This window comes from Chrysemys picta, chromosome 2, assembly GCF_011386835.1.
Source record: "Chrysemys picta bellii isolate R12L10 chromosome 2, ASM1138683v2, whole genome shotgun sequence".
Taxonomy (NCBI): domain Eukaryota; kingdom Metazoa; phylum Chordata; order Testudines; family Emydidae; genus Chrysemys; species Chrysemys picta.
In genome coordinates, this window is record NC_088792.1 from 276,235,683 (window position 1) to 276,263,417 (window position 27,735).

Here is a 27,735-nt window from a genome sequence, read left to right on the forward strand (position 1 = left end):
TCTCTCCTGGCCAGAGACTCCAAAATCCTTTTCCCTGTAAAGGGTTAAGAAGCTCAGGTAACCTGGCTGGCATCTGACCTAAAGGACCAATAAGGGGACAAGATACTTTCAAATCTTGGGGGGGGGGGAAGGCTTTTGTTTGTGTTCTTTGTTTGGGAGTGTGTTCGTTCTCGGGACTGAGAGGGACCAGACATCAATCCAGGTTCTCCACATCTTTCTAAACAAGTCTCTCCTATTTCAAACTTGTAAGTAAATAGCCAGGCAAGGCGTGTTAGTTTTCCTTTGTTTTCTCAACTTGTAAATGTACCTTTTACTAGAGTGTTTATCTTTGTTTGCTGTACTTTGAACCTGAGACTAGAGGGGAGTCCTCTGAGCTCTTTAAGTTTGATTACCCTGTAAGGTTAATTTCCATACTGATTTTACAGAGATGATTTTTACCTTTTTCTTTAATTAAAAACCTTCTTTTTAAGAACCTGATTGATTTTTCCTTGTTCAAGATCCAAGGGGTTTGGATCTTGATTCACCAGGAGTTGGTGGGAGGAAGGAGGGGAATGGTTAATTTCTCCTTGTTTTAGATCCAAGGGGGTTGGATCTTGATTCACCAGGAGTTGGTGGGAGGAAGGAGGGGAATGGTTAATTTCTCCTTGTTTTAGATCCAAGGGGGTTGGATCTGTATTCACCAGGAGTTGGTGGGAGGAAGGAGGGGAATGGTTAATTTCTCCTTGTTTTAAGATCCAAGGGGGTTGGATCTGTATTCACCAGGAGTTGGTGGGAGGAAGGAGGGGAATGGTTAATTTCTCCTTGTTTTAAGATCCAAGGGGTTTGGATCTGTATTCACCAGGGAATTGGTGAAGGTTTTTCAAGGTTTCCCAGGAATGGAATCCATTGAAATGGTGGCGGCAGAACCAGAGCTAAGCTGGTAGTTAAGCTTAGAAGTTTTCATGCAGGCCCCTACATTTGTACCCTAAAGTTCAAAGTGGGGATCCAGCCTTGACAGGGGTGGTGGTCAGGGGGTGGGGGTGTGAATAGGGGTCGGGGTTTTCGGGGGAGGAACAGGGGTTGAATGGGGGCAGGGGTCGGGGGGGCAGTCAGGAAGGAGGTGGGGTTAGATGGGGAGGAAGGGGACAGGGAGAAGGGGTGGTTGAATGGGGCAGGGGTCCCGGGGGGGCCGTCAGGAATGAGAGGAGGGGTTGGATGGGGCGGCGGGAGTCCAGGGGCAGTCAGGGGACAGGGGTCGATGGGGCAGGGGTCCCAGAGGGGCCGTCAGTAAACAGGGGGGTTGGATGGGGCAGGAGTCCTGAGGGGAGTGGGGCAGATAGGAGATGGAGGCCGGGCCACGACCCCCTCCCCTAACCGGCCCTCCATACAATTTACGAAACTCAATGCGGCCCTCAGGCCAAAAAGTTTGCCCGCCCCTGCCCTAGCTGTTAGTTTAAAAACTCCTCTACTACTAGGGCCCTACCAAATTCAGGGCCATGAAAAACGCATCATGGACCATGAAATCTAGTCTCCTTGCCATGAAATCTGGTCTTTTGTGTGCTGTTACCCTGTACTATACCGATTTCACGGGGAAGACCAGAGTTTATCAAATTGGGAGTCCTGACCAAAAATGGAGTTGCGGGGGATCACAAGGTTACTTTAGAGGGGATCGTGTTAGTGCCACCCTTACTTCTGCACTGCCTTCAGAGCTGGGTGGCCAGAGAGTGGTGGCTGTTGGCCAGACGCCCAGCTCTGAAGGCAGTGCCCAGCCAGTAGCAGCGCAGAAGTAAGGATGGCAATGCCATACCATGCCACCCTTATTTCTGCGCTTCTGCCTTCAGAGCTGGGGGGGCCGGAGAGTGGCGGCTGCTGACTGAGGGCCCAGCTCTGCAGGCAGCAGTGCAGAAGTAAAGGTGACAATACCATACCATGGCATCCTTATTTCTGTGCTGCTGCCGGCGGCGGCACTGCCTTCAGAGCTGGGCTCCCAGCCAGTAGCTGCTGCTCTCCAACTGCCCTGTTCTGAAGGCAGCACCGACGCCAGCAGCAGTGCAGAAGTAAGGGTAGCAGTACCACAACTCCCCCTACAATAACCTTGCCACCCCCCCAACAACTCCTTTTTGGGTCACGACCCATACAATTACAACACCGTGAAATTTCAGATTTAAATAGCTGAAATCATGAAATGTACTATTTTCAAAATCCTATGATCATGAAATTGACCAAAATGGACCATGAATTTGGTAGGGCCCTATCTATGACCTTTTTAACTTTACATGCCAGCAGTCTGGTTCTGTTTTGGTTTAGGTCAGGGGTTCCCAAACTTGGCTCGCAGCTTGTTCAGGGTAAGCCCCTGGCAGGCCGTGAGACACTTTGTTTACCGTTTCCTACAGCTCCCATTGGCCTGGAACGGCAAACCGCGGCCACTGGGAGCTGCGAACAGCCGTACCTGCGGACGCTCAGGTAAACAAAGTGTCTCGTGGCCTGCCAGGGGCTTACCTTGAACAAGCAACGAACCAAGTTTGGGAACCCCAGGTTTAGGTGGAGCCCAGCCTTCCTGTATAGGCTCCTCTTTCCCAAAAGATTCCCCACTTCCTAATCAACATAAATCCCTCCTCCGATCACCATCGTCTCATCCACACATTGAGACCTTCAGTTCTGCCTATCTAACTGGCCCAGCGCATGGAAATGGAAGCATTTCAGAGAATGCTATTATGGAGGTCCTGGTCTTTAATCTCTTATCTAGCAGCCTAAAATTGGCTTCCAGGGCCGCTCTCCTGCCTCTCTACGTCACTGGTCCTATGTGTACCATGACCACCAGCTCCTTCCCAGCATAAGCCTGTCTGGAGGTCTCAAGAGGTCTGCAACCTTTGCACCCAGCAGGCAATTCACCATGTTGTTCTCTTGGTCATCAAAAACCAACTATCTATATTTCTAACAACTGAATCCCCCATTACTATTACCTGGCTCTTCCTAACAACAGGGGTTCCCTCCCCTGGAGAGGATATCCTCAGTGCAAGAGAATACCATAACATCATCTGCAAGGAGAGTCCCAACTATGGGATCATTTACCTCCGCTCTAGCCTGATGTTCTCCTTCTCCAAGACTTTCATCTTCCTCAAAAGCACAGAGAACATCAGATTGGGGTGGGTCTGCTCTACCGTGTCCCAGAAAGTCTCTCCTACGTATTTCTCGATCTGCCTTAATTCTTCCAGTTCCATCACTCTGGTCTCAAGAGCCCATACTCAGTCTCTTTGTGCAAGTAGCTCATGGCCCTAATGCACATGTATGCCACCTGCCCACAAGGCAGATAATCATACTACTCCTGGGGGAATTCTGAGCCAAAAAATTAAAAATTCTGCACCCAATATTTTAAAATTCTGCAAACTTTATTTGTCAAAGTAACACTACATAATCACATCAGTTTCAATTATTTTGGTAATTTATTTCAAATTACCGGTCAACAAGTATGTCTGTAACAATAAAGACAAACACAAAATTTCCCCCAGGAATAGAGAGTTAAAGAAACCCCTATGACAACCCAGTTCTTGTTTCTCTCCCTCCTCCCCTCCCTCTTCCTGAGCCCAGCCAGGGGGTCAAACACCCGCAACCCCTCCACCTGAGTCCAGCCACGCCCCTCCCAGACCAGACAAGCATCCCTCTCCCTCCCTGAGTCCAGCCATGGTCCCCCAGGACAGACACCTACACCCCTCCCCCAAGCCCACCCATGACACCCCCCTAAGCCCAGATACCCATCCCCCATCACCCAGAGATCCAGAGGGAAAAACAGCCTGCTGCTGGGTCCCAGGCTTGTGTGAAGTTTCCTGCACGCCACCATCTCCTTCCCTCTGGGCATGTGGGTAACTGCAGCTGCCAGGAACTCTCTACTCTCCCCCCGCCCTCCCCCACCAATGTCTTCTACGTGCGAGCTGCGCATTCCCAGGTCCAGCGTCCCCTATTGGTAGCCAGTAGCACTGCAGCCCATTTATGACAGGGAAAGGAAATGATGGGCAAAAAACATTAATTTCTGCAAAATTCTGCATTACGCAGTGGCACAGAATTCCCCCAGGAGTATCATACATGCTGCATCCAGTGCAATAAACTGGATAGCCTCCCCTCTGCTACTGAACTTGTGTGTGCATTATTTTTATTCTTGCGGGGGGGAGGGGGGTTGTGTTTGTTTTGTCTTTGTGTGGGTTTTTTTGTTTTTTTAATGACAGCATCCTCTTATCTCATCTTTGGAGATAGTTGCGTTATTTTCAAACTAATGCACAGAGCATACATCTACAACTCCTTTAACATCCTTATGTTGCAGGAAAACTCTTAAAATTATGTTTCATTAGATTATGGATGTAAGCAGTTATTTAAAGCGCACAATGTGTTCTCAAAAGATCAGTATGGCTCCTTCCCAGCCACTCTGCAGTCTTGGGCATATACATATTATGGCAATTTTTAAAAATGCATATTATGTACATGATACGTTGAATAGACTCCACTCTACTTGCTTAATACGTATTCATTTTTTAAGATGAAGCATATTATTTGCCCAGCAGGTCAAAACTGTTCTTTCTAAATGTAAATATGTATTTAAGATTCATGCTATGCAGAGTAAAAATATCTATGAACATTAAACAAAAATGAAAAGGTTAATATGCAGTGGCCATTAGAGAGAGATGAATGCTCCAATATTCAGATGACATTCACTTTCTGGGGTCTTATTATCTTCTAGTTGATACCTAGATTCCCTTTGGTCTGCTCTCCCCTTCCTGAACCGTTGGTGAAGAGAAGAACTGACTGATTGACCCACTTTCTGTTGCCTCCTCATCCCATCTTAAATTTTCCTGGTAAGTGTTTTTGGGGTCATCTTTTTCCCCTTTCGCTCTTAACAGCAAGAGTACTAGAGGAGGAGTGATCAGCTACTATTAGAAGACTACTGAGTGCATAAACAGTCAGATAATATTAGTATTTTTTACAGAACCCAAGTGAGATAAGTGTCTGGCAATAATAAAAAAATAAAAATAAAAAAATAAAAAAACCAGGGTCTCCCTCAAGGAGCTTACAAGATAATATCAGACATGATATAATAAAAGGGGTACGAACACAGTAAAGTGAAGGCAAAGTTGGAATATATGGAGCCAAAGGACAGAAAGGGTGGCAGTGAAGAGTGTGGATTGTGGTGATGGGGAAATGTCACAGAGTAGAATGCAGAAGCAGGATGTGAATTAATAGGGGAAATATAAGGCAATAAAACTGGAGTAGAGAAGTGAAAACAAGGAGAATGTTAGGAAGAATGGGCAGAGGAGAAGGGCAGGGTCCAGACAGCAGAAGAATAAGTATACTGATCATAGTTCTTAAACAATTAGGTGATGAGTAAGCAACTGACAATTGATCAACCAGGTGCTAATTAGGTGGTGAAGCAACAGGGCGATTAATTAAAGAGTCAATTAATTGTAAAGCATCAAATAAGCAATAAGTCACTTAAGTATGCACAGAATCAATGATTAAGCAGTGGATAATTAATTAGGTGGGAAATCAACAGAGCAACTAATTAGACAGAAATTAAGTATGCTGAGAATCAAAGAAACCGTAAATCAATTAAGTATGCCGGTAAACAAATAATATGAATATCAGCCAAAAATATTAAGAAATATTCAGTTTGCTAAATATATTTGATAGCTGTGTTCTTTGAATAAGCAATAAGCTTCAAGTGACGTAAACCTCAATTTTAATATAATTTTAAATTTAAAAAATGCCAAAATGAATTCAAAACAAAAACAAAGAAAAAAAGCCCTACTCCAAAAAATCCAACATTAAAAGTTAACAAATAAAGGATTAACATTAAGTTAACATTAACATTAAGCAGGTAACAAATAAAATTTATAAACAAACTGTTTCTATACCTTTTCTTCATATTGTTCTTCCAAATATCTCAAGCACTTTCCTAACTCCCAGGGATGTGGTGAGGCTTAATTAGTTAATGTTTGAAAAATATCTCCATTTTACTTATCAAGCATAAGGCACAGGGAGATTAAGTGACTTTCCCAAAGTTATACAGCAAGTTTCATACCCTGGCACAGAACCCAGGCTTCCTGACTCCCAGTCCCCTCCACTAACCACAAGACAACATCCCTACCTTTTGATTTAAAGCACCATAAAAAAAATTGACTCAAACAGGTAACACTTAGCTTGACACTTTTCAAAGCTACAACAGAGCTTAATTAAAAAAAACACAAAACAAACAAACAAACAAAAACATGGTTGAAATACGATCATAAAATATGCTTTTAGACTGTCACGGTGATTGTGTGATGGGAACAGTCTAGAAATACTTTTTTAACCAAACTGTAACCGTTTTAAAATATTTTATAAAGGAAAAAAACTCACTGAAATTAAACTCTTCCAGGGGTATTCCTAGGCAGAAAGAAGTATATTATCTCTCTATATATTTACACATGCATATATACAAGGCCAGCCTTAGGAGCAGTCAGTCAACGTTGACACCATGGGAGGTGTGTGTGCTGTCAAGAGGGTGTTACAATAAGAACCCCCCCACTCCCCGCTGCCCTCATCTGGCTCCACCCCCAGGCCTGTTCAGCTCACAGCCACAGTCCGTCTCCAGCCCTGGTCCTCCCCCATCCCCTGCGCTGCCTGCATCTCTGCTCCATCCCCCTACCCCCAGCTTTACCCCAAGCTCCGCCTCCAGCCCCAGTCCACCCCCATCACCCACTCCACCTGCACCTCTGCTCCGTCCCTCTGCCCCTAGCCCCTGCTTTCCCGCCTCACTCCGCCCCCAACCAAGCTCCAGCCCCCAACCCTGCTACACCTCCAGCCTCACCCAGGGTGCCATTTTCCATAAGGCCGGCCCTTTAAACATACCAATACATCAAACAAATCATGGTAATAGGTATCCCAAGCAATTAGCTAAAATTATCAGCACAGCCAATATTTTAAAACATATATATCTAATAATACTTCTTGCAGTTCTACAGGAGTCAAAAGCAAATGTAACTCCATAATTAAATGCAACGCTAACCTCAGGATTAAGACCCTGATCCTGCATGCACCTAGGCACATGCTTAAACTTAGACATGTGCCCAAGTGCTTGCAAGATCACATAATACCTTTGTCTCTTTCCTCCCAATTTTACTGTATACAGTAGAACCTCAGAGTTATGGACACCTCAGGAATGGAGATTGTTCATGACTCTGAAATGTTCGTAACTCTGAACAAGATGTTTATGCTCCTCAGGGCAGGCTGCTCGGAGCGGGGGCTCGCAGCATAGGCGCCAACTTTTCCCGGCGCCAGTGGGTGCTTGCCCCGGCCCCGCCCCGACTCCACCCCTGCCCCGCCCCCATTCCAACCCTTTCCCCAACATCCCGCCCCAACTCCACCCCCTCCCTGCCCCTATTGGACTCCTTCCCCAAATCCCCGCCCCGGCCCTGGCTCTTCCCCAAGCATGCGCGTTCCCCCTCCTCCTCCATCCCTCCCAGCGCTTGCTGTTTTGCGGCAGCAAGCGCTGGGAGCGAGGGGGAAAAGCGGGGACACGGCGCGCTCAGGGGAGGAGGCGGAGCGGAGGTGAGCTGGGGCGGGAAGCTGCCAGTGAGTGCAGAGCAACCATCAATTTTTCCCCATGGGTGCTCTAGCCCCAGAACACCCATGGCGTCGGCGCCTATGGCTCACAGCTGTGCCTGCGAACTTCAGCATCTTCACCTCTTACCTGTCAGTGGCTGCCCAGCAATGGGGGGTGTGCACAGGCAGCTGGTTCTAGCCCCCTGGCTGCAAGGGTGATGAGTGAGGCACCCTGGGGAACCACGGTGTCAGTGGGCACCCAGTGCAGGCTGTGGACCTTTAAAACTGAGCTGCTCCTCCAGAGCTGAGCATGCAGGCAGGAGCTTGGGCTCCAGCTCCAGCCGCAAACATTCCAGGCCAGGTTCTAGCAGGAGCTCAGGAAGTTTCTTTCCCGGGGACGGGGTAAAATGTGCCCCGGCTCACAGGAAAGCTGCAGACCTGTCCCCAGCACTACTCCTGCTCTGCCTGCTCCACATCTGCGCCTGTGAAATTCAGCGTCTTCACCTCCTACCTATAAGTGGCTGCCCTCCACATGGCGAGTAGGGGGAAGGGACAGGCAGCGCAGATGTGCCTACTTTTAAGGCCTTGGCTATACTTGAGAAGCGCGAATGTAGTCACGCCGCCAGCGCTGCGAGAGCTCTCTCGCAGCGCTGCAAGTACTCCACCTCTCTGAGGGGAATAGATTGCCGCGCTGGGAGCGAGCGTGCAGCGCTGCAGGCGCTGATTACACTGGCGCTTTACAGCGCTGCACTCGCTGCGCTCGGGGGGGGGGGGGGGGTTTCACACCCCTGAGCGCAGCAAGTTGCAGCGCTGTACAGCGCCAGTGTAGCCAAGGCCTAAGATGCAATACAGGCACAATATAGTATTTACTGTTTGTTTGTCTCTGCTGCTGCCTGATTGCTTACTTCCCATTCCACATGGTGTCCAGTTGACCGGTCAGTCTGTAACTTTGTTGTTCATATCTTTGAGGTTCTACCGTAGTTCCTTCAGTCCAATTTTTCCTTCTGTTTAGTAACTCTTTCCTTCCTTAATTTATACCATTCTTCATTTCCACTATTTCATTTGCTTCCTAGCATATATGTGCCATTTCAATATTTCCCTTTCTTTCCCCTCCCCAATGTCTTTTATACTCTCCATTAGGTTCTCTTACTCTTCCCCTCTCTATACCGGACCACATACTCCTAAATTACACGCACATTCTCTATACTCACTCACCTACACATCCACTCTGCCACAGTACTTGTTTTCTTGCACCTCCCACAACCCTGCTTCTCCATTTATGCCTTGGCTTTAGTGTGCAAAAAGTATGTTCTTTATTCAAGTTAAAATCCTAGTGAAGACAAAGCAGTTTGTAGTTTTCGTACAAGTTAGCAGGTCGAGTTAAAAGCTAAGACTTTGTCTTCAGTGTCAAAAAAGGTGACTTTTCAGTTTGTATTTTACATTGAGATAATTAACGTGTATTAGCTATCTTGCTGGAAAATCTTAGTAGACACAACTTGGTAGTTTTTACCATGATCTAAAAAGGCAAGGTCAACACTATGCCCCTCTCACAGGTGAGCTTGCCTAACTACATCACAGTAAAAGCTACAGTGCCTTGTCTTCACTAGAATTTCACAGTGAGATAGTTATGTCACTTGTAAACACACACCTTTTTGGCAGTGAAAACAAAGCCACAGTGTACACAAGGCCTTAGCCACAGATCAATGGTCTCTACTCCAGCAACACAGCTGGCAGCTCTCCAGCTTCAGCATTTCCCAACTTCCCACTGAATCCCACAGCCATGGCTCTGGTTCAGTTCCCCATACCTTGTTTCCTAGCTTCCCTTTACTCCTTTCCAGCTCCTCCTAGCTCCCCACTCCTCCGCCATTCTATTCCTCCCTAAGTCCCCAAGGTCAGCTCCTCCCAGTGTCCTCACTCCTTCAGCAGCTTGCAGAGATAGGCAGGCAAGTACTTGTGCTCCCCAGCGTGGGCACAGCACCCCTACTTGCCCTATTCCCGGGGGTTTGAGCACAGATTAAACGACATAAAACACAACACTCAATAACTCAATCTTTAGATAAAAGACCTATAAAAACACTTTTAGATTTCCTGTTTGAAAACCCTTGAAACCACTGCATGCAAATTCCTTTTTGCCTTCATGCACATCCAGGGAGTACAGCCTAAAATATTGTGGGATTAGCCAAGATTGAGAAGAGAATCTTCTGAGCTTAATAAAATGTTAATCCCAAACACAAAATAATTGGAAATACGTAATAAAAACTTTTTTGGCAGCCATATTCTTGCTCTCCCTCCTCCAACAGGTCTAAGTTCCTCAATGTGAGCTATAGGTCCAAATCACTCTCAGTGCTCACACCTGTAAAAGCAGCTATGATTGTGGACTGAATGAAGAACAGAACCCACAGAGCTTCACCATCTTAGCATGTTAACTGTACTGCACAGAGAACTCACTGTATGACAACTAGGCAGGAATTTTAAATATTCTGCAAACACCTATATATTACTGCAAATTAACATCTGCCACTATATCAGTGTTCTCATTGTGTACACGACTACTGTACCAATACTGCCCTGTGCGACATGGTCCAGTTATAACTCATCTACCAGCAGGGCATGCCAATGCAGCCTCTGGCAAGTCTCGCTGTAAAAACACTAAGGGTGGGTCTAAAGAAAAATCCACAGCTAGCCCGTGCCAGCCAACTTGGGCTGATGGGGCTGTTTCGTTGCTGTGTAGAATTCCGGGCTCATACTGGAGCCCAAGCTCGGAGACCCTCCCACCAATGGCCTAGAGCTCAGGCTCCCACTGAGCCCAGAAGTCTAGGCAGCAATGAAACAGCCCCACAGCCCGAGTTGGGTGGAACGGGTCAGCCACGGGTTTTTCTTTGCTGTGTAGACATACCCTAAGTAATCTATTTCTTTCTACACTTTGTTGCTATATGCTACACAAATACAAAACTTTGCTACTTTGGCATTGCTTCCTACACACACACACACACACACACACACACACCGCTGCTGACCTAAAATCTGCAGCCGGTTGCACACAATATAACACGTCTGGAATTATAAGTCATATTGCAGTTTTGCATTGTAATAGGACAAATGATAATACACTAACATAAGGATCATGACTGAGCAAATAAACATAAAAGGATTGATGTTCAAAACTCACATGCAGTATAACAACTGACGCTTTTCATTATATCAAAAGGTGGACACATAGCTCTCCTTACAAAATTATGCTTTTAGTAACAACTACTTATACACAAAAAGGAGATTTTCAGCTCCAAACCCCTCGTATTACAATCTGTGGGTTTGTGACACAGGCAGACCAGTGCCAGCTTATGCCAAGCTCCCCATGTCTCAACTAAACGCTGACAAATACAAAGCTGGAACACTCTGGCTCACCTGTGTGTTAGATAGTTAAAAAAAGGATTCGAATTATAAGAATGTGTTTAGTGTTTAGACTCTATAGCAGGGATCAGCAACCTTCGGCACGCAGCCCACCAGAGTAAGCCGCCTGGCGGGCCAGGCTGGTTTGTTTACCTGCCGCGTCCGCAGGTTTGGCGGATTGCAGCTCCCACTGGCAGCAGTTCGCTGCTCCAGGCCAATGGGGGCTGCGGGAAGCGGCGCGGGCTGAGGGATGTGCTGGCCGCCGCTTCCCACCTGTGAGTTGCTGCATGCATTAATCTCACAACATCTGTATCCCTCAGGTAATATTTGAACAGCTGTATTGTGAGCCTCTGTGACCAGGTAAATCACTACACAGGAGAGAGATATTAATTAGTAAGAAGGGCTGATCTTCAATAGAAAGTGTTACACCCTTTCCAAAACAAAAGGTTTATAGATACCAGAAAGACTCGTGTGGCACACTGCAATTGGGCTTTCCCTACATACCATCAACAAGAGGACAAAAGACTTCTGTTGTTCTGCTCTCCTCCCTGTGAAAGTGAGTCATGCAAGTGGACCCCTCCCATCAGCTGAGTTTGCAGCTCAGCTCAGCAGGAGGGGGATAAAACTACAAAGAAAAGGAAGTTGGTATTTGTGTGCTGCTTGTACTCTGTGGGGCAAAATGTTTCTCAGCATAAGAGAAAGATCCCCAGCAGCTTAGCCTGAATTAGCCCTAAACAACATATAGAATCTGATTACAGCAGCTTTTATTACCTTTTTAAATGTAAGATTGCAACTCATTTGTGTATCTATGTTTACCTGTTTTAACTTTGTAAATAATTCTCTGGTTTCCTTTTTCTATTTAATAAATCTTTATAGTTTATTATAGGATTGGCTGCAAGTGTTGTGTTTGGGGTAAGATCTAAGGTGCAACGACTTGGGGTACATGACTGGTCCTTCGGGACTGGGAGTAACTTGAATATTGCTTTTATTTTTGGTGTTAAAGACCATCTATCACAAAGGTACGCTCACATGGGTGGCAAGATAGATTGGAGTACCCAAGGGACTGTCTGTGACTCCATATTAAGATTGTTTTAGTGCCTGAGGAGCTCACACTTGATAATTGGTTGGGGACATCTCAGGCCTTGTCTACACTAGAGTTTTGTTGACAAAAATTATGCCGCTTTAATTAAACCGCTGTTGCATGTCCACACTATGCTCCTTGTATAAGCAGAGAGCATCCACACTAGCAGCTCTTGCATCGACACAGAGAGCAGTGCACTGCGGATAGCTATCCCACTATGCAACTGGCTTCAGGTTTCTTTGGAAAGGGTTTGCAATGCCTCATGGGCCAGGTACAGCGTCACATGATGCAGGTTTCTCAGTCCCATCGTTCCATGGGCATCCTACTAGATTGCCAGCCGCTTTTCAACTGAAGTGTGGAGGGAGGGAAGGAGTGTGTGACAGGGAGTGTGTGTGGGGTGGGGGGAAGAAGAGACAGAAAAAAAAGTGTGTATTGGGGAAGCATGTGAGACTGTAGTGGAGGGAAGCACATATGTGAGAAAGACAGTGTGTGCTGGGAAAGTGTGTGTGTTGTCTCTAACTTCAGACAGCAGCCTGGGCAACCAATCCTGGGGGAGGGGCACACCCCCCCACAACATCCCCTGGCTCTACACAGCAGTCTCTTCCCCCCCCCCCCCCCCCTTCACCCCTGCAGCAACAGTCTGCTCTGCCTGCCTGCTGATTCCATGTTGAAGATTCTGTGATTCCCCGCGAATTCTCCCACAGCCTCCTCAGCCACCATGAGCAGCATCCTCAGCAGATCGGAGAGCTCTCCACACTGAGGAATGTCAAAGCTTCCTGGAGCTTTCAAAGGTGAGGGGCGCATGCCTGCAGGGCAGCCGAGTTCAAAACAGTAAGCAGAGCGGTCATGGTGGTGGGCCTTGTGGGATACTAGGGAAGGCCAGTTATGTTGACATAACAAACAGCAGCATCTACACTGACGCTTTGCCACTTTAACTTTACCGCAGAAAGCTCTATGCCTCTTCTCAAGGTGGTTTTATTTTGTTGGCAAAACAGCAGAGTTTTGCTGCCAATGGTAGCTTTGTAGTGTGTACACCGCCATGTTTTGTCCGCAAAAAACTGCCTTTTGACAATAAAACTGTGCCATGTAGACAAGGCCTAAATATAGAACTCACAACTAATTTGGGGTTTGTGGCCTTGCTCTTAACTGTCTACCTTGAGGTTGGTACTCATGGTCTTGAGTCACGGCAGGCAACCTTACAGGGTTTTCCGGAAAAGGGGGAGGGGGACTCACATATGAATATATATGATTTTTTCCTTGGTGCAACTACTTTAGCTCAAACAAGAAGTATCCAAGTTTCATGCTAATATTTAACACAGGAGTAACAAATAACAAGCCACTAATTTTAGTTGAACATAAAAAGAACTGAACAACTTTGTGATGTGTTAAGTAGTAAATAGACTTATATTGTGAACTGCACATATACAGAATTATAATATATGCAGTATCACATATTATGCTACTCCCTTCCAACTCTGAATGCATTAACAAAAGTGACATAGAAAAATGGCATCAAACCCTTCTTGGCTTGTCAGAGAAGAGCACTATTTTCTGCATATTTGCAATCTGTATTCAAATAGGTGTTACTATGTAGTTGTGGGTTTTGTTGGCCTGCTGCTGAGTCATTGTGTAGTCAGGGTATTCCACATAGAAAATAAGCAGGTTAAAATAGATACACAAAGAAAAGTCAGACTTTCTTCAAAATATTGTGAAATATGCTAATGCACTTATTTTTATACCTTCAGGCAATCTGCAGTATTTCATAATCTTGTGAAATGCAACTAATTGTGCCAACTGCATTTTTCCATCCTTCAAAAAAGGAGCTTGGAACAAGTATGATTTTCAGTTACCCATACATTTGCCTCAAGAGCAGACACTTAGCCAAAGATTTGATCTTCAGGCCTTTCCTTCCCACCACCACCCCCCATTAACATTTTAGAGTTATAATTTGAGGGAAAATACCGGCATTAATTTTAGTTCTCTTTCTTTGGTGTGGTGAAAATCATCATTTCATTGTTTCTAATCAGTAAGCTCTGCACAAGTAAAGCTTCAGCAAGAAGTTTAAAAATGCTACACATACTGTAGGACACTAAACGGTGCCATATTTCCTGTTGATTCTTGTCTACATTACATTTAGAGGCAACACTGGGAGTACTAGGGTTTATCTACACAGGGACTCTCAGGAAAGTTATAACAAATCAACTAAAGGTACAAAAAGTCAATGTGAGGAAGTTAAAGTGCATTAAGTCCTCATGTAGATACTCTCACTTAAAAGTGACCTTAGCTCACTGTGACTTAATCCTCCTTGGAATGTGGGAGACCTGAGAAGAGGTGATGGGATGTCTGGGTCAGAGAAAGTGAAAATGACTCTCTAACCCAGTGGTTAACATGCTCATCTGGGTTCCAATCCCTGATGCAATCAACGTTTAAGTGTTTTATACAAAGTGGAACAGTTTCAACAGGAGGGACAAAGAAAAACCCATAGGTACCTTGTAGCCCAGTGATTAGCACATTCAGCAAGGAGATGGGAGAGCTAGGTACAAATCCCTGCTCCCAATCAGACAGAGTGGGGACCTGATCCGGAGTATCCCACATGAGAATTCCATCTATTGAGCTACTATAAGAGACTGGAACCACCATATTTTTTGCATGTCAGGTGTGCTCTGACCTCATTTCCTGGATCAGGCCCTGATGGCAAGGTAAGCGAGGGAACATTTAGTTTGTGAATCCCATCAAGACTAAGGCTCAAAGCTGCCCTGTGGTATCTGAACTTAGGCAGCTTTGTGCACGGGGCATAGCTGTCTTTAAAATTAGACAAAATATTGCTCTATTCTATCCCTTAAGGTTAATTCAATGTCAAAATTTTCTACAGCGGCCAATGATTTTGGATGTCTCAACTTTTGGGTGCCTTACTTGACATGACTTGAATCTTTGTGGACCTAGCCCAAAGTATCTCAAGTCTCTCTCTCTCATATATTATATATCAAAAACCTAAAAAAAAAAAAAAAAAAAAAATTCTTCCTGAACTATGCAGACTTCAGAACTGGATGAAAAAAAATTCTTTAAATTACTTGTTTAGTCTAGACAGGATGACTCAAGTCTAAAAACTCCAATGCCCCATCTCAAAATCAGCATTACAATATACTTTGTCAACAGGAAATTTAAACAATGAAAAGCTTATGTGGCCTATTCATCACATACAGAAAGTGAGGCTCTTGCCTGTCAGGATGGGAAAGCAAACTGATGCTTAGTACTTGCTTTCATCTGATCATGAAACAATTTAGGTAGGAATTAAATATAGCAAACTTTCTTCTAAAAATGGCTGAAATAGACACACGTGACAAAATTCATAGAAGAAAATTAAGTCTGTATGCACACTGCTGCAGTTTAAAGAGATCAATTTACTTATCAAGGGACATAACCAATAGTTAAGTTCTTAGTATATAGGATAGTTGATTACAATGTTGGTAGAGATCCTATTGGTACGATAACTGTATAAAAGATCCTACAAAATATCTATACTAGGATATAAATATCTGGTTTATACTATATGTACCTTTTCTCACATAATTATTTTAAAAACATGCGCCAACTATCTAACTAAATGTTCTACAAGGCTATAGTTATCTTACGTTCATAGACAACAAAAGTTATATTCCATGTTCTAGTAGCAACCTCTTGTGGCCAAACACAGGTGCTGCATTCTACACTTTAGGGACCCTATCCTGCAAGGTACTGTATCTTGAAGCAAAAGACATTGAAGACACTCATAAGAAAATTAACCAACATCCTCAAAACTGGACATTGATTTTTGGGTACCCTACTTGAGATGCCTCGAACCTGACTTTTTGAAGTGCAGAGTATCCATAATTCTACTTGAAATCACCTGGAACTGTAGGCGTTCTGCACAACAGTTGGCCGAAAGTCAGGTTCAAGGCACCCAAATACTATTGAACTGGGGCCAAAATGCAGGGCATGTCTCCAATTTTAATCTATGTCCTCACATAACATTATGTAGATTGATTCTGCTATTTGCACAAGATAGCCATAACGTGCTTTTTTATGGACATTTGAAATACAAAAAAATGACACTACTTTAGTGCACGTTAGCAGGACATTTTATAGTTCCTCCCCTTTGTAAGTTATTTTCACACATGAATATTAGAAACTACTTTTTCCTGGCACCCTTCTAAACAGTTTAGACCGGGGTGGGCAAACTTTTTGGCCCGAGGACCACTTCTGGGTGGGGAAACTGTATGCAGGGCCATGAATGTAGGGGTGAGGCAGGGGGTTGGGGTGTGGGAGGGAGTGTGGGGTGTGGGAGGGGGTGCTGTGTGCAGGAGGGGGCTCAGGGTAGGGGATTGGGGTGCAGGAGGGGTGTGGGGTACAGCAGGGGGTTGGGGGCTCAGGGCAGGGAGTTGGGGTGCAGGAGGGAATGCAGAGTGGGGGAGAGGGCTCAGGGCAGGAGGCTGGCATGCAGGAGGGGTGTGGGGTGCGGCAGGGGGCTCGGCAGGGGGTTGGGGTGCAGGAGAGGTGCAGGTGTGGCAGGAGGCTCAGGGCAGGGGGGGCAGAGTGCAGGAGGGGGCTCAAGGCAGGGGGTTAGTGGGCTCAGGGTAGGGGGTTGGGACGCAGGATGTGTTCGGGGTGCAGGCTCCGGCCCAGTGCTGCTTACCTCGAGTGGCAGCAGTGAGCAGCAGGGCTAAGGCAGGCTCCCTGCCTGCCCTGGCCCCACACCACTCCCGGAAGTAGCCAGCATGTCCGGCAGTGGCTCCTGGGGGCGGGATGGGGCAGGCGGCTCCGCCACGTGCTGCCCTCACCTGCAGGTACCACCTCCGAAGCTCCCATTGGCCACGGTTTCCTGTTCCCTGCTGGGAGCTGCGGGGGGCGGTGCCTGCAGGTGAGAGCAGTGCACAGAGCCCTCTTCCCCATCTCCCCCCATCCCATCCCCCAGGGGCCGCAGGGACGTAATGCCGGCAGCTTCCAGGAGTGGCACAGGGCCAGGGCAGACAGGGAGCCTGCCTTAGCCCCGCTGCGCCACGGGGCTGGCAATCCGGCAGGCCAGATTGAAAGCCCTGACGGGCCAGATCCGGCCCCCGGGCCGTAGTTTTCCCTCTCCTGGTTTAGACCCCTGGCTTTGGTAGACGAGGATACCCTTAGGAATCTGAATGTAAGCAATGCTCTAAATACATCTAACAGCACTGAAGCTTCCTTAGAGAGATTTAGCAGCACTTCTTCCTTAAGAGTATATTACATGCCAAAAACCCTACTGGGCAGCCTGAGTCTGTCCACCATAGGGTGGGGCACACAATACAGTGGGAAGGGGTGGAGGGACTCAGAACCGCCATCTCCAGACAGCAGGGAGGAACTCAGGATCCCACTGACTGCACCCACCTTCCTTGCCCAGCTCGCTCCTAGAGGCAGACGGGGAGCGGGGAACTGAAGCCAGGGCCTGGAAGTCATACAGGGCAAAGGCTGACTCCCCTCCCCAAGTGGAAGGGATTCCCCCTGCCCATAGGAGGACTTCCCACCGCAGAAAGAAGCCCCGCCCCCCTGGGGGCGGGCCTTCCCCAGGCCCCTGCCTAGAAAAGGCAAATCCCCCCTGCTCCGGCAGGTCCTGTCCCGGCCCAAAGCGAGGCACGGGGAGGGGGCGCGTGGCGACTCTCTTCCTGCCCCTCCCCAAAAAAGAAAAGGAAGGTGGCGAGCAGCCCCGCCGGTCACCCCGCAGCCTGTGGCGCGAAGGGGGGGGAAGGGGGCTGGCTTGGCCTGGCTAGCAGCGGGAGTGGGGGCTCGGAGCAGGAGGTTGGCTCAATACTGGGGCGGGGGGGCAGGAACAGGCTCAGGAGGGGGGGCCTGACGAGCAGCAGCTCCCCCATAGCTCTGGGGTTCCGCTCCCCAGCTGCCGTGAGGCCGGCCCGGGGGGACTGGAGGAGTTCCCGGCAGGTCGGTAGCTGAGGAAAGAGGGGTCATGCCGGCGGGGGGAATAATACGTACGGGAACTATTTCATACGCGGATAGATCATAAAATGAACAGCTACCAGACGGGTCTACTTTTTATGCTCCCCCCCCTCCCCTCCTCCCAGGATAGAATCCCTCCGCGCGCCTTCCCCTCCCCCCACCGCTCACATTTAGACCCGGGCCGCTCCGCTCACCTGCAGCCGGAGCCTCCATAGTCGGTCGCGGGAGGGGGTGGTCGTGAAATAAGGCCAAGGGGTGGCTTTTAAAGCACTTTCGTCCCAGTCGACTAGGCCACCTGGGCGCCCCGCTGGCTTCCCCGCTCCTTGTGAAATTATTATTTTTAATGGGGGTCAGAAAAGCGAGGTGGCGGATTATGGCGAATCTGCCGCGTCCGACACGGCGGCTTCTTGCTCAGCGACGTCGCACGGAGAGCGCGAGGGCAGAGGGGGAAGGTGGGGAGGGGCTGGGAGGGGGCGCGCGCCGTCCAACCGCTGCCGAGCGAGCGGTTGTTGGGTGGCGCATGCGCGTCTCTTTCCTGCCTGGAATCGCGACCGCTCGCTCCTCCTCTCTAATGCGGGGCTGCGGCGTCGCCATGGGCGGGGCGTGGCCGTCACAGCCGGGCGCGCGGCGTTCAGGTGTCTCCGTGAGGTGGCTGCAGCCCCAGCGGGGGTCAGTCGGGATCCCAGCCGACCAGATTGCGCAATAAACTGGCGGGTTCTCCGGCCCTTTCTCCCAGGCTCCGGGGTTGCTGGAGCGGAGAGAGCCCCGGGGAGGAGGGAGCCGCGCGTTCACCTTGGACCTGTGGGGAGGCCTGCGGGGGTGAAGCGGGCCCTGCCTCAGTTTCCCTCCCTGTCAGTAGCTACAGGAGAGAACTTGGGCAGCGGTGCCAGTCAGAGGATGCTCGCACGGCGTTGGGAGGTATGATTGCGGCTCCCCTGCGCACACCTGTGCTGGCTTTAATCTAGCTAGCTTGCTGACTGTCCCAGTGAAGGGGGAGGGCTCCTGGGGGGGCTGGTACAGCCTGTGCTCTACCTATGTACTGCTGTCGGTAGCTGGGCGGGCTAGGTTACAGCTAGCACAGGTATTCCCAGGCTGCAGTCACACCTCCCAGTGCAGTGTAGACATGCTCTGAGACACCGCTTCCCTTTCCCTGATACTGACGTAGGTGAGGTTGGGGAAGTGCTGGAGCCCCCTTTTATTAAAAAAAGGGGGGGCTGGGAGTAAGGCAAGGATGCAGCTCTCTCTCCTGGGGCTGGAATCTGAGGACATTCAGGCCAAAGTACAAAGTTCATCTGTGCCCACCTTCTGGGGGAGGTGTTTGTGGTGGTAAGATATTGCTTGAATTTGATATAGTTGCTCGTGAGTTTTGAGGAAGCTGCTGGCTCTCAAATGTACTTTTAAAATTATGTTAAAGGCACCTTGGAGCTCAGGTAGGAACTTTTTTTTCTGTAGACTTAAATAGAGAAATGGTAAAGTTAGGTTATAAAATGTGGATTCTCTTGCCTCAACTAAAATTCCCCGTGTTTCAGAGGCACTGAGCACCCGTAGCTAACATCTTCATGTTAATTTATTAGCTTGTGACTCAGGAGATAGAGGTTCAGTTCCCTGCTGCATCACATACTTCCTGTGTGACTGTGGGCAAATCACTTAGCCTCTCTGTGCTTCATTCCCTGATTCACCACATATCCTTGTAAGATGTAAGCTTATCCAACCTCTTGTTTTACGCAGTTGATTTTTTTTTTTTTTTTTAGATAATGTTCAAAACAGTTATAGGTACATGTAATAAAATGTTCTCTATAAGGACCAGATTAATAATATTTAGCATCTATAGTACTTACCCTTTATTTTCAAAGTCCTGTATGCATATTAAGTATTTAATCCTAACTATATTAAATGTTATATTACTCTTTCTAGATTGGCTCCATGATGCTGAGGGGTACCAGGTACCCTCTCTCCCCCAACCTCTTAATTTTTGCAAGGGAATAATACTGAGTTAAAATAATAAATACAGCATTTTAGAACAAATAAGTTGTCATAAATCAGGAAAAGACATGTGCTTTCTAAAGGACAGGTAACATGTATGAACACAGACCCTGATTTCTGCAGTGAGTCGTCAGTGGGACTTTCTGTGAGCTACAGGGATCCACCTGCACAGAGCTCATTGTAGGAGCTTGGCCTCAGGCTCCAAGTCAACAAAATACATAAGCATGTGCTCAAATCCATTATTTTTTAGCAAAGCACTTAAGGTTACTGTCATTTCAGTCTTTTGTTATAAACTCATAGGAATCTATACCAATCCATATTACTTTACTAGAATCATCTTGTCAGGTTCTTTCATCATAAGCAGAAGAAATCAAAAAACTATTAGCAGCATTGATGTGATTACTTTTCATTGAATATCCTGAAATATATCAATGACTATTTTCCAGCAAAACTGTATTGTTTTGGTTTGATTTGAATCTGAAAGTCACTACTAGGCAATGGAGCTGAAAAAGTTTGCCTCCTGATGTTCTTTTCCTGCAAAAACAAAGAAAGCACTATTGATTAGTTGATGGAATGGTTGATTCATAAGATTTTTGTGAATACTATTGATAATACACCAAGGGTGGCTTTTTTTTTTTTTTTTTAAAGAGCTATTTGAATTTGGTTTCAGATCTGACTATTGAAACTTCATACCGTTAAAGAGACATTCAGTTCCTTGTCAATACTGTCGACTCCTTTGTGTTAACCTTAAAGTGACCATCATTTGTTTCACTTGTCTTGATAACTGATTGCAATAAAACAATGTAAACAGGTGTCCACTTCAGCTGAAGGGTCCATACAGAGACTTCAACACATGTGCTTAACTTTAACCATATAAGTAATCCCTTTCAATCAAGTTTTTGTAGGATCGGGGCCTTAGAGTGAAGTTATACTCTGAAAAGTGGTTCTGCATTTGGGCCTCAATGACCTTCATGGGCAGTTTTCACAGTATACAAATAAAGGAATGTTTTCTCTGACTGCCAGCTATGCAAACGACCTGTGAATAACAAACTATGTTCTTCCTACATAGGGAAGGTCCTCCACAGTATTTTGCACCTCCCTTGGGTGCCAGAAGATTCTAGCCACATAACTACTGCAGTGGCTAAGGACTATGAAGCCTGTAAAGTTCAATAAAATGAGTAAACGTTGAGTAGTTGTTAAAATCATATTTTTTCATTAATGCCTGGTAGTTTGCAACTCGAAATTGAAGGGCAGTCAATTAGTAACTTTTCTTGCCCAGGAGATCAAGGTGTTTAGACTCCTTCTTAAGAGACGGTCTGGAGTGTGCTTGATGGTTTCTTTTGTGGACTTCATGGAGTTGGAGTAACACTTCTCCCATCCAACCCCCATTCTCTTGGCTGGAATGTAATATTTTTTGTCTGTCCATTTGCAAGGGGCAAAATAGTGGCAAGTATCTGCCATAGAGCATGAGCTGGTGCCTCACTGATGGGTAGGGAGGGAGATCTTACCCTGAAGGTTAATGTATAAAATGTCCACCAGGGAATGTTGATACTCCTGGACTTCTCCAATGGAATCTGGAGGGATTTAGCTAGATACCCCAGTAAGTTCTGGAAGACCCTAAAGTCATCTGCATAAGAGGGCAGTGGTGGAATTACTACCTTATTGGGGAAGAGAAGGACTTGGCTGAAGCCGGAGATTCTTCTTTGTTCAGTGGGTCTCGCTCCTGTTGGGCTCTTCAGGTACAGAGGGAACATGTGGTACCGGCAAGCAATCTTGGGATGGCAGGAGCCATTGCACTACTGACAGGTGTTTCTTCCATGCAGGTACCTATAAAATTGGTAGCTGTAATGTGTCCAGGGGGTCCAGTAGGTCCATTGTGCAGGTGGATAGGGGAAGAGTCCCCGAGGGTATTTGTGACCAGGGAACCTAGGACATTTGCTGGTCTCTGAAAAGTCCTCAGGGTTCATCCATAGAGGAATGTGGTGGCACAGTGCTGAAACAGAGCCCTGTACAAAAATCTCAGAGTGAGGATGTCATCCCCCAAGTTGAAAAGAGGGGCTTCGAGCATCAGTGCCGGTACAGGAGGCAATGGATCAGATCCTGTTCTGGTGGGAAAGAGTTCAATTACCAATTGTCAAAGTGGTATTAGTGAAGGGGCTCTTATGGTATCCTTAGAGAAGAGACTGGTTCCTCAGATAAGATACTTAGAGGAAAGGAATCTGGAGGGCCACGTTAATGAGCAGTAGAAGCCAGAGGTGGTACTGGGCCTTGGAACAGGGATTCATGCAGGAGTGAGGCTGCTGCTTGCAGTACCGGAGGAGCAGACAAGAATGTTTCTCTGCTCGGAGGGCTGATGTCCCAAGGAGGACAGTATCAGAGAGGGAGTCTCTCTTGGTCTTTGTGGCCTCTATGACTTTGAGGGGATGAGCCCTTGAGGTAGTCTTAGAGTCCCTGATTTTAGATGCATCTTGGTGCCAGATGGTTCTGAGATAAACAGCACTGAAAGGCCCCTAACTGAAGACCTCTCTGATCGGGACCTCTTAGGTGGTACCAGTATCTGTCGGAGCCTTGACTGTACTCATTGTGGGTACATAGATCCTGAGAGTTGGCCTTGTGAGGTGACTTACCACTCTTTCTAGAGTCTGTAGTAGGAGTCTTTTAGAGAATTTCATCTCTGGAGCTGCCCCTGGAACTCCCTGGAATGGCCTGAAACATTGAGGCCAATGTACCGGGGGTGCAAAGTTTGCACAGGGTATAAAGGAAGGTCTTGCAAAGATAGAAAGGCTAGGCTGACACTCCTCATAACAGAGCTCTCCTTAGCTCTAGCAGGAACTGTTTGGATGGAACATGAGTTTCTCTGCGACATGGGAGATGGCTAGAGTGGCTTTCGCTACAGGGAAAAGACCTGTGGCAGGTCTGGTAGGGCTTGAACCCCAGGGTCTTAGGCATAACCCGGGCAATGCTATAGACCACAAAGTGTGAGGCAACTAGTTCAGACAGGTGGGAGGATGGGGAAAGACCCCAAGCACAAGTTAAATAAGGAAAGAAAATAAGAAACGCAGGGAGTGGCTGAAAGCAGTAGACGCCGCAGTTGCTCCATCTCAAGTTGTAAGTGGTTAAAAAGGAGCTAGAGTGGCAGCAGGTCTGCTCTGTGCCTCCTTGTATGCCCTCACCTGGGAATATGAGGTGCTGCTGTGCGCAGGTGTGGACGCTGCTATTTACAATCTTCCATCAAGCGTGCATGGGCTCTCTCACATCCTGCAGTGGTGCACCCATAGGGGAAAACTGGTCACACACTTTTTGGGTTTCCTTTTTGCAAATATTCTAGCAAATAAGTTTAGTTGCAGGAATATTTGCCAAAACAATATTACAAAGCAAGTGTCAAGTTTATAATTTCAAGTATTTGCACGGAAACATGAGTCTGAGAATTGCACTAAACCAAGGTGTGTGTGTGTGTGTGTGTCCGGGGAGAGAGGGAGGAACGTGACCTTGTGTTCCCTGTTGTTAGTTCACCTATTGAATGCTTACAACAAATTGCTCTCAAATAAGCTGAAGACCAATACTTTGTAGAAAATATGTGGCTAAAAAAGAAAATTGCAACATTCACAGAGAATTTACAACTCAGATTATACATTACAAATTATTTACTCAATTTTGGCCAGAATAAAATCCACCTAATTGTATTCTCTGCAGTGCTAACAAAATTCAAATTACTGAAAACTAAAATGGTTGTGATGCTGAATTCACACAAGTATCTAGACTGTTGAGTAAGAAGATGCCATTTTGAAATGGCTTTTCTGACCATAACCACACTTCGGAGATTTACTTTCATTTCTTTTAAAAAGACACATTTTAGAAACCTTTCAATCTCAACTGTAAACTGAGCATTGTCATTGAGCTGGTGTGTTTCCAGTGGGATCCCTCGGGGATCAGTTCCTGGCCCCACCCTATTTAACACTTTTATCAATGACCTCATGAAAACAAAATCATCACTGATAAAGTTTACAGATGGCCCAAATATAGGGGGAGTGACAAATAATGAAGAGCACAGGTCAATGATACAGAGTGAGCTGGATCGCTAGGTAAGCTAGATGCAAGCAAACAATATACATTTACATTTAATGTATTAAAATGCATCAACTAGGAGCAAAGAACATAGGCCATACGTACAGGGTGGGGGATTTTATCCTGGGAAGCAGTGACTCTGGAAAAGATTTGGTGGTTATGAATAATCCGCTGAAGGTGAACCCTCAGTGCAACACTGTGACCAAAAGGGTTAATGTGATTATTGGATGCATAAACAGAAATCTTGAGTAGGAATAGATGGGTCATTTTACTTTTATATTTGATACTGGTGCAACTACTGCTGGAATGTTGTGTCCAGTTCTGGTGTCAGCATTTCAAAATGGGACGTTGATAAATTGGACAGAGTTCAGAGAAGAGCCATGAACATTATTAAAAGATGCTTTATAATGATAGACTCAAAGAGCTCCATCTATTTAACTTAACAGAGAAGGTTTAAGTGGTGACTTGAGTATAGTATAAGTACCTACATGGGGAACAAATATTTGATAATGGGCTCTTCAATCTAACAGAAAGGTAGAACATGATCCAATGGCTGAACATTGAAGCTAGACAAATTAAGACTGGAAATAAGGTATACATTTTTAACAGTGAGGGTAATTTAACATTGGAACAATTTACCATGGGTCATGGTGGATTTTTCCATCACTGGCAATTTTTAATCAAGACTGGATGTTTTTTATAAAACATCTGCTTTGGGGATTATTTTGGGGAAGTTCTATGGCTTGTGTTATATAGGAGGTCAGACGATGCTCACAGTGATTCCTTCTGCCTTTGGAAGCTGTGACTACATTCTGAGTTTCTTGTCAAACATAGATTCTTTGAGGACAGTGTAATGGGGTAGACTACGGCTGGGGCACCCTCATAGCTGGATCTGGGGAGTAGCTCTTATTTAGCCTGGTACCCCTTTCCATCAGGTGCTCGCACTATGGTACCACTCTCTCTGGGACATGGGATGCTCCCTCTTTGTGATTCAGCCCTCCACCCAGGTCACTATTTACTCCTCCCCTTCCAGGGTAACACAGTCCCACCAGAGAAGCTGTCTGGACATTGTCTCAGAAAATCTTCCAAGTCTCCAAGTCCTGTGCCCCTTTCCCGGTGGCTGGTAGGGGAATCTGGGCTCACCTGCTAGGGTCCCTGGGCTAGAACCAGGAGTTCACTACCAACCAGGTCTGCTCAGTCTCAGACCTCGTTGCTATTTCCTTGGGCTCCTTTCTACTCACCCTCTCTATTTCTTTGCCTATCTCTGGTTTGCCACTGAAGATTCTTCTGCTCCCTATGGCTATTTCACCCTTCTCGGCCTCTTGACGGACTCCCCAGTCCAGGGCAGGATTCCAGGCTTACTCTTCCCCTGGATCTCCTCCTTGTCCCTGGCCAACCCACTTTCCCTCTAGGGAATGACTGCAGAATTCACTGTAGGCCTCTTCTGTGTTCAACTTCCTGCCTTTATACTAACCAGCCTGCTCCTACCCAACTGGATTTCATGATCAGTTGAACCTGGCTCTCCCTGCAGGTGCAGTCAAATACCATAATTGGCCTTTTAGGCCCATATTAACCCCTTCAAGGCCTGGGTGGGGGTACGCACCTCATCACAGACAGTCTCTGTTTTGATTGTTCCAAATTTCTGGTCAGAAACAAAAGGGATCTTTCCCGGATATTACTGGAGCAGAGGGATGGTGAAGTTCTTTTTAACTCCTGGTCCTCAGAATTATGTTGGCACTGAATGCTGGTGAGTCACCAATCTCTATCAACAAGAACTTGTGAGTTGGCCAGACTATTATAAGAAATAAAAAAATAAAGCTCATCATTTCTAGGAATATTTCAGTGTTTTAGCATATAGAACATGGAACCATATTACAGGGGACTGAAAAATAATAGTACTGTAATAAAATGTTTAGGAATGTGAAAAAGCTAAATATTACACATTTCCCAAAGAACAAACAAATTAAGTTTTATTAAGTAAAATTACTCAGATCTGATTTTTTTCTAAGAAACTGGGCCACATTCTGCTCACTTTAATAATAATGATACTCCACTCCTACATAGCACTTTTCATTAGTAGATCTCAAAGCACTTTACAAAGGAGGTAAGTATTGTTGTTCCCATTTTACCAATGGGGAAACTGAGGCATAGGGAGATTAAGTGACTTGCCCAAGATCATTCAGCAGACTGGTGGCCAAGCCAGGAATAGAATCCAGATCAACTGAGTCCCAGTCCAATGTTCTGCTGATTTAATAGTGTTATGTGAATAAGCAGGCCCACAGTGTTAATATTTTTCAGGCATTTCTGCAGACAAATAGGTTTGGAGTAATAGTCCTTTTAAAAAAATGTGGATCTCAACGATACTGGTGTTAGAGCTATTGGAAAATCCTGTATTTGTTTGTTATGTCAAAAGGATGACCTGGAATGAGGAGAGATTAGTTTCTAAACACAAGCATGTGAACATCTGAACAAAGACAGTGCCTCAGCAGTTGTTTGTGAAAATTTAAAAAGATTATATTCAATAGTGGAAAGAGTTTTGTTTTGTTTTTGGTCCTTGAGCCAAAGCCAAATTTAGTGTGAATGCTTATCTTTAAAAGCAAGCCTTTTCCACCCTATGAATGGAAGCAACTGTTCTTTGTACCACTAAACTAAGGATAAGTCTTCATGAGAAGTCATGAGGAAGAAGTTGAAAGTGCTTTTATGAAATTTTCAAAGAATACAAGACATGGGGAAATAGCTGTTCATTCAGAAGATACTGCAGCAGCAATGATCTAGTCTATTCTGGTCAAATTAGAGAAATATACAGAGGGGAATTGAAATTAACAAGTGTAAATTATATGCAAATATTAATACAATAAAAAAGAGGCTGGACAGTAGTAATGCAGAAATAGACCTTAGGCACAAAAGAGGAGTAAAATGTAAAGAATATTCAGTTTGATATTGCAGCTAAAAAACCACCAAAACAAATAAAATCCTGGGATGTATTAAGAGAAATATCACAATGGTATTTTCTTCCTGTTTACACACTCCTGGTTAGACCACCACTAGAAAGTGTGTTCAGTACTGAGCACTCTGCTATAGAAAAATATAGAAATACTACGTAGAGTTCCCAGAAAAACAGCTAAGATAGTGAGTTTGAAGAGAATGTTTTATGGGGAAAGATTGAGTTAATTAAATACATATAGCCTGAAAACTGGGGACTGTTGAGGTAGGAAGGAAGTGTAATTCTGGCTTATTACTACATGTGTGGATACCACCAAGAAGGGGAGAAACTGGTGTTACTACTTAGCAAAGATAAGACTAGACATAAAAGATTTTAACTGAAGTAAGAGAAAATCAGTTTTAAATATCCAAATATAAAACCATTTTAATAGTAAAAGTTCAACTAGAACATGGAGTGTCCAAAAGAATTGGTGGAATAAAAATCACCAGAAAATCTTCAAATCCGTTTGTGAGCTATGCCTACTGGAAAGTCTAGGGAAAAGGGGAAAAAAACAACACATGAATGATGGCCTTCTACAGTTCCCAGCCCAAGCAATTCTACTAAACAAGTTCTGTACTCAGTTGTGAACACACAGTTCTTTGGATGTAATTGCACAATTCTCTCATTTGTCAGAATGAGGCCTTGTGATTTTGGGGGGATGGTTAGGGTTGTGGAAGGTCAGATTACTGAAAACTGAGATGTGCCTTTTCTGAACATAGATGGATGCTTT

General features: G+C 45.8%; 1 protein-coding gene and 1 long non-coding RNA gene across 3 annotated transcripts in view; one reads left to right on the top strand and one right to left on the bottom strand.

The window, feature by feature from the left end:
• The window catches only part of ZFAT (zinc finger and AT-hook domain containing), a 140,015-nt gene extending 121,531 nt beyond the window's left edge, over positions 1 to 18,484 (bottom strand). Inside the window, exon 1 of one of the 2 annotated variants that reach the window (XM_005291035.5) lies at positions 18,169 to 18,484. In XM_005291035.5, coding sequence (XP_005291092.2) covers positions 18,169 to 18,187 — 19 coding nt within the window. In that variant the 5' untranslated portion in view covers positions 18,188 to 18,484. Of the gene's footprint in view, positions 1 to 17,410; positions 17,490 to 18,168 lie in introns of those variants that run through there. The other variant, XM_065586219.1, reaches the window with a different exon arrangement.
• Positions 18,485 to 18,597: 113 nt separating this feature from the next.
• Positions 18,598 to 27,664, top strand: LOC135981830 (uncharacterized). Its single transcript, XR_010599025.1, has 2 exons — positions 18,598 to 19,671; positions 21,027 to 27,664. It is a non-coding gene; the product is annotated as an uncharacterized LOC135981830 (long non-coding RNA).
• The last annotated feature ends 71 nt before the right edge of the window (positions 27,665 to 27,735 follow it).